This window comes from Lithobates pipiens, unplaced genomic scaffold, assembly GCF_037356315.1.
Source record: "Lithobates pipiens isolate NorthernLeopardFrog02 unplaced genomic scaffold, aLitPip1_a1.2 Scaffold_28, whole genome shotgun sequence".
Lineage (NCBI taxonomy): Eukaryota > Metazoa > Chordata > Amphibia > Anura > Ranidae > Lithobates > Lithobates pipiens.
The window spans coordinates 4,618,954-4,629,176 of NW_027507789.1; the positions used below are offsets into that span (position 1 = coordinate 4,618,954).

Genomic DNA, 10,223 nt, shown 5'->3' on the forward strand with positions numbered 1-10,223 from the left:
TTCTGTGTGTGTGTATTCTGTGTGTGTATTCTGTGTGTGTGTATACTGTGTGTGTCTACTGTGTGTGTATATTGTGTGTCTGTGTGTGTATACTGCATATGTGTGTGTGCATACTGTGTGTGTATACTGTATGTGTGTGTGTATACTGTGTGTGTATACTGTGTGTGTGTGTGTGTGTATACTGAGTGTGTATATTGTGTGTCTGTGTGTGTATACTGTATGTGTGTGTGTATACTGTATGTGTGTGTGTGTTTACTGTGTGTGTATACTGTGTGTGTATACTGTATGTGTGTGTGTATACTGTATGTGTGTTTACTGTGTGTGTATACTGTGTGTGTATACTGTGTGTGTGTGTGTATACTGTGTGTGTATACTGAGTGTGTATATTGTGTGTCTGTGTGTGTATACTGTATGTGTGTGTGTATACTGTGTGGCCCCATAATCTACTACCTGGGGGCCCCATAATCTCCTATAGTCCGAGGGCCCCATAATCTTCTCCTTTTGCCCGGGGCCCCATAATCTCCTATTGCCCGGGGTTCCCATGTGTTGTCAGTCCGCCCCTGAATGAAAACATTGTCAATCAGATCATTTTGTTACGGATTTTGAAGCACTGTGATGTCATCACTTGGTCTGCCTGCTGGTCTTTGCTCATAGTAAAGCCAGACATAGTCGGTTTGAGACTCGGCCAGTTCCTGCAGGCGGGCTGAATGTACCCAAGTTCATCGATCAACTTGGGTACAACCAGCCTGTCAGATTTTACATGCGATTATTGCTAGCACTGGGAGAACACAATGGCTCCGGGGGAGGGATTCCCCCAACATCACTAACTGTGTTGATGGTGGAATCAAGCCGTTTATTTTCTTTCCTTTCCTGCAACCCGTGGTTGCAGGAAAGAAAATCGCTGTGTCTATGGTGGGCTTAAGATTGAGTATTGTGGGAGTGGTCTGCAGGCTTCTGTAAACATTAGGGCACCTTGCCTTGAGCATTATACAGTAAGGCCGCGTACACACGCGCGGACTGTTCGCCCAACCTTGTTCGTCAAACAGTTTGTCAAACAGTCCGCTCAAAATTTGCATGAGCGGACTTGCCCACACACGAGCGGACTGTTTCAGCGAACTGTTTGCCAAACAGTTCGCTCAACTTTTGAAATGAACGGACTCGCCCACGTAAGGCGGAGCCAAGTCCGCCCATTTCGAGCGCGTGTACAGGTAGGCGGGGCCCGCGAAGGAGACGTCGCGGGCTCCGCCGCCTGGAATGGGCTTAAAGGGGAACCCCAACGCCGAAAAAAATCGGCGTGGGGGTTCCCCCAAAGTCCACACCAGACCCTTGTCCGAGCACGCTACCCGGCCGGCCAGGAAAGGGGGGCGAGCGAGCGCGCCCCCCCTCCTGAGCCGTACCAGGCCGCGTGCCCTCAACATGGGGGGGTGCCTTGGGGAAGGGGGGGCCGCGCGGCCCCCCCACCCCAAAGCACCTTGTCCCCATGTTGATGAGGACAAGGGCCTCTTCCCGACAACCCTGGCCGTTGGTTGTCGGGGTCTGCGGGCGGGGGGCTTATCGGAATCCGGGAGCCCCCTTTAAGAAGGGGGCCCCCGGATACCGGCCCCCCACCCTATGTGAATGAGTATGGGGTACAATGTACCCCTACCCATTCACCTGTGAAATAAAGTACAAAAAAAAACACAACACATGGAAAAAGTATTTTATTGCACAGCTCCGGGGGTCTTCCGTCTTCGGGGGTCTTCTCGCCGGACTCCTCCGCTATGTGTGTGTAGCTCTTTTGCTAGCGGAGGAGTCCGGCTTTCTTCCTCCCCGCCGCCGGCCTTTTCCCCTGACTTCGGGGGTCTTGTCCCCCTCTTCGGTTCTTCTGCCGGGCCACCGCGCCTTCTTGTAGCTCTTTTACAGGCGGTGGCCCGGTCTTCTGTCGCCGCTGTCGTCGCCGCCGCCGCCGCCTTCCGTTCTTGTTCTTCTTCTTGTTGTTCTTCTTCTTCTCCTGGAGATGTTGACTCGACGAGCTCTCCGGCCGGAATGCCAGAGCCGCGCTGTGCGGTCACTTATATAGTGACAATGGGGCGGGGTCACATGGTATATGTCACATGGGTTGGTCACATGGTGACCCCGCCCCCTTACGATGTCATAGTCCCCATGTGACATCAACCCATGTGACCAATCCATGTGACATATACCATGTGACCCCGCCCCATTGTCACTATATAAGTGACCGCACAGCGCGGCTCTGGCATTATGGCCGGAGAGCTCGTCGAGTCAACATCTCCAGGAGAAGAAGAAGAAGAAGAAGAAGAAGAAGAACAAGAACGGAAGGCGGCGGCGGCGGCGGCGACGACAGCGGCGACAGAAGACCGGGCCACCGCCTGTAAAAGAGCTACAAGAAGGCGCGGTGGCCCGGCAGAAGAACCGAAGAGGGGGACAAGACCCCCGAAGTCGGGAGAAGAGGCCGGCGGCGGGGAGGAAGAAAGCCGGACTCCTCCGCTAGCAAAAGAGCTACACACACATAGCGGAGGAGTCCGGCGAGAAGACCCCCGGAGCTGTGCAATAAAATACTTTTTCCATGTGTTGTGTTTTTTTTTGTACTTTATTTCACAGGTGAATGGGTAGGGGTACATTGTACCCCATACTCATTCACATAGGGTGGGGGGCCGGTATCCGGGGGCCCCCTTCTTAAAGGGGGCTCCCGGATTCCGATAAGCCCCCCGCCCGCAGACCCCGACAACCAACGGCCAGGGTTGTCGGGAAGAGGCCCTTGTCCTCATCAACATGGGGACAAGGTGCTTTGGGGTGGGGGGGCCGCGCGGCCCCCCCTTCCCCAAGGCACCCCCCCATGTTGAGGGCAGGTACGGCTCAGGAGGGGGGGCGCGCTCGCTCGCCCCCCTTTCCTGGCCGGCCGGGTAGCGTGCTCGGACAAGGGTCTGGTGTGGACTTTGGGGGAACCCCCACGCCGATTTTTTTCGGCGTTGGGGTTCCCCTTTAAGCCCATTCCAGGCGGCGGAGCCCGCGACGTCTCCTTCGCGGGCCCCGCCTACCTGTACACGCGCTCGAAATGGGCGGACTTTCCGAGCGGGAACAGTCCGCTCATTTCGAAAGTACAGCGGACAGGCCCACACACGGGCGGACTGTTCGCTCAAACACAGTTTCAGCGGACAGTTTTTCGGAATTTCCGAAAGACTTTGTCCGTCCAACTGTCCGCTGAAACTGTCCGCTGAAAGCCCACACACGAGCGGACTGTCCGCCCAAACACTGTTCAGCGGACAGGGTTGGGCGAACAGTCCGCCCGTGTGTACGCGGCCTTAGTTATACGAGAGGACACATCCCTGGCATCCTTTTAGACATGCATCCATGCTGCTCACTGGCAGGGTTGCCAACTGCCAGTAAATTTACTAACAGTTTGTTAAAATCAGTGTTTTTTTTACAACTGCCAGTAAATATCTGGGGCTGATAATTTCATGCAGTGTTGACTTTTTTTAAAGCGGGAGTCCGCCGGGAGTTCCGCCGTTTTTTTTTTTTTTAAAAGCCAGCAGCTACAAATACAGCAGCTGCTGACTTTTAAAATAAGGACACTTACCCGCCCAGCGCGCCCGCGATGTCGGCACCCGAAGCCGATCTCTCGATTGTCTCTCGGGTGCTGCCGCCGCCATCTTGGGTATGGGAATCAGGAAGTGGAGCGAGTCACGCTGCGCAATAAGGATGGACCCGCTGCCTCTGGGATCTGTGTGTTTCCCAGCAGGCAGCGGGGGACTTTCGGAAAGGGGCGTAGATCTACGCCCCTTTCCGCAGAGAGCTATCCCAGAAGTGAGTGCAGATACCTGTACTGTACAGGTACCTGCACCCCCCTCCCCCCTGAAAGGTGCCAATTGTGGCGCCGGAGGGGGGGAGGATTCCAATGAGCGGAAGGTCCACTTTAGGGTGGACCTCCGCTTTAAATGTAAATCAAGCAAATGACTTTGTTCTAGATATTGTCAGTGTTTCCATATCATGTTTATACTGTTCAAATATTCTCTGTGTTCGTTTTCAATAGGAGTTCTGTAATTTCTCAGGTTGTCGGTAAAAAATGTTTTCCGCCAGTAAATTTTCCATGTTTTGTCAGTAAAAATTTTTGAGGGACGTTGGCAACCCTGCTCACTGGGCGCTGAAGGCTTTATCTGTGCAATCCGCTGATAAGTTGCTTGATTTGTAATCAAACAACTGACCAGTAGATTGCACAGATACAAGGTAAGGTGTGTTCTTTCATATAACTCCCAGGAGCAAAATGATTGATGGGAAAGGAAGGTAATAGCTGTGAGAGGTGGGCAATGACAGCACAGGTCAGAGGAGAAGGGATTGATGATGATTGAAGTCATTCAAACAGATTAAAGCAGCAACTTCAAAATGTTTTCTTTGTGAAGATACAATTTGCAGGGAATTGAGAAGTAACATAAGTCTAGGGTTCAGCTTTATTTTCATCATTTGGTAACTATGACTTTATGCTGCAATTTTGTGCTGCAGGTGAGAGTGTGGGAGATCGGCAGGGAAAGCCAGCGGCTCGTAGAATCCATGAAAGAACACAAGTCGGCGGTAACGTGCATCAAACTGAAGGGCAACAACCGGGAGTGTGTTACGGCCAGCTCTGACGGAGCCTGCATCATATGGGACCTTGTGTCAGTTCTTCACCGATATCTCCCCCCTATTTGTGTGTTCGTGAGCCCAACATTATGGTAGTGCCGGTGTCCTGTCAAAAAGCCGCTACGCGTCAGAATATGTAACGAAAGTGACTTTCCGGCACGGCCATGTTGGTACACCCAGCACTCAGCCACAGTAAGCCTACAGTCAGAAGGCGGCAAGCGGACATCTTTTTACACCCACCGAAGTCTTGCATTTCACATTTAGTTTTACCAGTAAACTCAGATTATATTGTGACATACAGGATCTAAAAAGTCTGTGTGACTGTTCTGATGTTGAATTTTAAAAGCATCGTCAAGCCTACTTTGCAGGTTTGCTAATCTGACAGAACACCGCTGCTTTTAAAATTCAACATCAAAACAGTTTGACGGATTTCTAAATCCTGTATTTCATGATATAAGATGCGTTTACTGGTAAAAATAAGTGTGAAATCCAAGACTCTGGTGGGTGTAACAAGATGTCCGCTTGGCGACTTCAGACTGTAGGCTTACTGCGGATCGAGTGTGGGGTGTACCAAGATGGCCGCAATGGTTGCACTTTCTGATAGGTAGCAGCTTTCTGATAGAACACCGGCAGATCCCAACCAGGATTCCAAACAGCCTAAGATATTTATTCTCTGTGCACTGCATTTAGGACTTCCCTAGGAGGACATTATCAAGTCCTTCTGACATCAGAAGTGCTGAATACATACAGAGATTTTCAAACTTCTGACTAGCCAACAAGTTTCAAGCACTGGGGGTTGGAGAGGGAGAATGTTTAGGTAGCTTACATGAATGGAGAAGACAGGGAGAGTCTCTGTAATGTGAAAGCTGGGCTAAAGGATAGGCAAAGGGAACGGTCACCTTGGGTGCTTCAGCAAGGGGGGGGGGGTGGGGTGGCAGAACCTGCAACTTATGCGGGCGAAGTTCACAGCCCATGGTGGAGGTGGGGAACACTTTTGGCCTCTTTGATTTTGGTGCCAATGGACCGTGTCCTGTAACTTGATGTGAATGTGAAGCTGCTGAATTACCAGTGGTGGTGTCATTCAGTGTTTGAGGGGTTTGTCAGTGTAGTGTGAATTATAAGACTGGCTGAACAGAACCCAAAATATCTTGCCAGCTAAAGCAGTTATGAATATCAGTGTGCTCAGTAAAAGGTGAGCAGAGGACAAGTCACTAGTATAGTCTCTAATCTCCCTGCAGCTGGTCTGTTCTCCGCTACTGACTTGCACCTCTGTGGTGGGGGGGGGGGTCATCATGGTAGGGCTTTGCTTCCTAATATCAGATCTGCCCCCCCCCCCCCTGACTGGTGATCTGGTGATGAAGAAGCAGCAGAAAAGGTGGAGGAGGCACAGATCTACAGAACTGATGAAGAAGCAGGGAGGTCCGTGCACTTCGGGTCCTCAGGTACAGCTTCCTCTCCAGCAAGGAGAACAGCACAGTCGTGTCATCAGCATTTCTCACTCCAAATCTGGTGAGACTGGCAGTCAGAGGACGCAGTGCCGTATATGATCTCACACTGCAGATGTACTGCTATGATGCTACAGAACAGGAGAGCCCAGGCATCCAAGTGCACTGCTTCTCCGGCAATATGGGACAGCTGACACCCCTCAGTTACACTTTCCGGTCTTCTTCCTCTGTAAACTTGGATCTGTTCTGTCCTTGCAGGAGGTTTACACGGAAACAGATGATCCTATCCAATACATTGTTCCGCTGCGTCTGTTACCACCCCGAGGAGTTCCAGATCATCACCAGCGGCTCTGACAGAAAGGTACAACCATGAGTTAGACTTATCAGTATCTACAGTTCACTGCCGAAAAATGCGTCTGTTTTCTTTTCATTACTTTTTTTCTTTTTTCGTTTATCGGGTCATTTTGGTACATAGTAGGTGAGGTCGAAAAAAGACCATCAAGTCCATCAAGTCAAACCTATAAACCTATTGTTATGATCGCAATTCGTAAATCTGAAAATCCGAAAATTCTAAATAATAACTAATAATAATTAACTATTAAATTATAAGTATTGGAATTAGTGAACAAATACAAATTTATCCGAGGTTACGAATTATCCGAAATACCGAAACCGCATCTAAACAAATCGAAAGAAACAAATTAATAATAAATAATAAAAAAAATTATTATTAATAATAATTAAGAATTATTATTATTAATAATATTATTAATAAATTATTATTATTATTATTATTAATAATAATATTTAGTCACGTTCCATTCGTTTAGATGCGGCATTCGTTACTTCAGATAATTTGTAACTTTGCATAAATTCGTATTTGTTACGTTCACTAACAGCAAAATTTGAATGGAAATTCCAATACTTATAATTTAATAGTTAGTTATTGTTTCAGATTTTCTAATTTTAAGGTTTTTGGAATTTCTAATTTACAAATTTTAGAATTTACAAATATTCATAAAAATTTGTTAATTATACGATACAGCCCACTTCCTGTTTCTTGTCTGGTCATCAGCCTAGACTTATGACATCATGCACAGCTCTCTCTCTCTCTCACTCTCATGAGAGTTTGCCAGGAAGGGAGGGGGGGATGAGTCATAAGAGGGCCAATGAGAGCTGCAGAGCTGGAGGTGTGCCTCTGTGTAAATCCAGGAAGTAAACAGGCAGCAGCTTCAGCTGCCCACAGTTAAAACGGCTGCAGCCAGACTCAGTGGAGGGAGATTTCTGCAGCATATTTGGCGAGTACAGAATCCCAGTATATATAAAATAATATGCAAAGTGGTTGGAGAGAGACTTCAGAAGGGCAAAGATGTTTTTATTACAAATTATGTGAGCGGACTGCAGTTCCTCTTTAAGATGGATATAGGGCAGTGGTCTCCAAACTGTGGCCCGAGGGGCCGGATGTGGCCCTTCGCTTGCTGTTTTCCGGCTCTTGAAGTACTATTCCCTCTACTGACACCAACAATGAGGCACCATTCCTTTCACTGACACCAACAATGAGGCACCATTCCTTTCACTGACACCAACAATGAGGCACCATTCCTTTCACTGACACCAACAATGAGGCACTATTCCTTTCACTGACACCAACAATGAGGCACCATTCCTTTCACTGACACCAACAATGAGGCACCATTCCTTTCACTGACACCAACAATGAGGCACCATTCCTTTCACTGACACCAACAATGAGGCACCATTCCTTTCACTGACACCAACCAAAACACAGCTGTAAGATGTTCCCTTATTCTCTGTCTCAGGGACATCGGTAACCAGTACAAATAGAGAGGGTTAAACCCCCCCCTCCCCACCCCCCACTAGGGACAGACAGCAATAAAAACCTGACAGGGGTCTATTCCTTCCACAATCTATCCAAATTTAAAATGAAAGGTTTTGTCTCTACATACTTGTTGACTTTTCAATGCTAGTAAAGTAAAGAGCGTCTGATTGAATTATTTCTTTGCAGATCGGGTACTGGGAAGTATTTGATGGCTCACCAATAAGAGGTCTCGAGGGATCCATGTCCGGTGCCATCAATGGAATGGACATAAGTGACAGCGGAAGTCACTTTGTGACAGGTAACATCATTTCTATTGCAGTATACTGTGTGCTGATTGGAGGACCCTTTCTGACCACCGGTCAGTGGCGGCTGGTGCTAAAAAAATTTTTTGGGGGGGGGGGCGCAAACTGAAAAATACTGACCCCGCCCATCAATTGCAGCCTCACTGTGCCCATCATATGCAGCCACTTGTGCCCATCAAATGAAGCCATTGTGCCCATCATATGCAGCCACTTGTGACCATCAAATGCAGCCACTTGTGCCCAGCTACCTTTGGCAATCAAATGCAACCAGGCTCTGCTGTCACTTCACTAAACCCCCCCCACGCGCACATGTGTGGCCAGTCCTGTGACACTTACGGCTCTTCTCCTCGGCGGCTCTTCTCTTCGGTGGCTCTTTTCTTCGGCGCCTCTTCTCTTCGGTGGCTCTTCTCTTCGGTGGGGCTCTTCTCCTCGGCTGCTCTTCTCCTCGGCTGCTCTTCTCCTCAGCTGCTCTTCTCCTCGGCTGCTCTTCTCCTCGGCTGCTCTTCTCCTCGGCTGCTCTTCTCCTCTGTGGCTCTTCTCCTCGGTGGCTCTTCTCCTCGGTGGCTCTTCTCCTCGGTGGCTCTTCTCCTCGGCGGCTCTTCTCCTCGGCGGCTCTTCTCTTTGGCTGCTCTTCTCCTCGGCTGCTCTTCTCCTCGGCGGCTCTTCTCTTCAGCGGCTCTCTTCCACTGCGGCTCTCGTCTCTTCCTCAGCGGCTCTCGTTTCTCTTCCTCGGCGAGAAGCAGCAGCTGTGGCTCCTGTGTCTGCTGGTCTCCTCTTCTGCAAAAGCGTTAGCTATCCAATAGGATCGCCTAATGCTTTGGCCAGTCGGGAGACAGGTCTCACTGACCTGCCTACTGATTGGCAGGGAGGAATGTTAGTGTGAAAATGAATTTGCTATGCCACGCAAAAGGGTGGGATCGGGACGCAGTGCTCTGCGCCACAAGCCCACCCTGTTTTGAAGTCTATTAGAGCCTCTGGCTCTAATCACGTGCTTCAAAATACACATCCCCCGTCTATCCTCGCCATAGTATTTCATGTGTCCGGCGTCCTGAAAGGGGCTTGACAGTTTGGTTGTGAGCACAAGCAACTGTGACAGTTATAATTCATGGCATGCCTTGAATGTAACAGCTTTGGGGAAAAGTTGAAATCGATGGGTTTAGTTCTGCTTGAAGGCCTCCGCATCAGAATGTCCAGCTCTGTCCGTGGCCATTACAAAGTCAGATGACGCCGTCCCACCACCACTATGGATTCCCCATCATATAGAATGAAGTGATATTCGGAGGGGGAGGGTCCAGCTATGAAAAGAGGGAACCATTATGGTCATTGGAACCCTCCGAGGACCAACCAAAACTCAATTATAATACCTAGGTAAAAGCCAACCAAAAATGGAAGGTTCAGTGACCATGTACGTTCCCCCCTCAGCCAATGAAGAACTACAGATCTCAGCATGCCGCTGCCAGCTTCCAGTCAGAGCAGAGCAGACAATCCTGTCATTTTTTCTTCTTTTCTCTCTTCCAGGTGGGGATGACAAACTAGTGAAAGTTTGGGATTACAACGAGGGCGAGGTGACCCAAGTGGGCATCGGACACAGCGGCAGTATCAGCCGGATAAAGATCTGCCCCCTCTCCAAATACATCATCAGCGTCAGCAGTGACGGGGCAATTCTGCGCTGGAAATACCCCTACCCCGTCTAGACAGCCCTCAGCCCATATCGAATTGTTTAACGTGGTGGACCTTTAAAAAAGACGTTGTCATTACTTTTACAAAGATTAAGGTGTAACTCCGAGCAAAATAAAAAGGATGTATTTGATGGATTCTATATGTAGGATCAACACGGCTGATTTTGTTTTTTCCGAGTCCCCCTGTAAGATTGTTATATTATCTGTTGATCCTGCCCAGGGTTGGAATAAGGGCTGGGCAGAAGAAGGAGTGATCCTGCCCAGGGCCGGGACAAGGGGTGAGCAGTAGGAACGATCCTGCCCAGGGCAGGGACAAGGGGTGGGCTGAAGGAGATATCCTGCC

The 10,223-nt window shown here is 49.3% G+C and overlaps 1 protein-coding gene across 1 annotated transcript in view; it reads left to right on the top strand.

Annotated features, from left to right (window-relative positions):
* The window catches only part of CFAP52 (cilia and flagella associated protein 52), a 55,518-nt gene extending 45,498 nt beyond the window's left edge, over nucleotides 1-10,020 (top strand). The window contains exons 11-14 of the mRNA XM_077458602.1: nucleotides 4,498-4,649; nucleotides 6,318-6,420; nucleotides 8,086-8,197; nucleotides 9,720-10,020. Coding sequence (XP_077314728.1) covers nucleotides 4,498-4,649; nucleotides 6,318-6,420; nucleotides 8,086-8,197; nucleotides 9,720-9,895 — 543 coding nt within the window. The 3' untranslated portion in view covers nucleotides 9,896-10,020. The remainder of the gene's footprint in view (nucleotides 1-4,497; nucleotides 4,650-6,317; nucleotides 6,421-8,085; nucleotides 8,198-9,719) is intronic.
* Nucleotides 10,021-10,223: the final 203 nt, after the last annotated feature.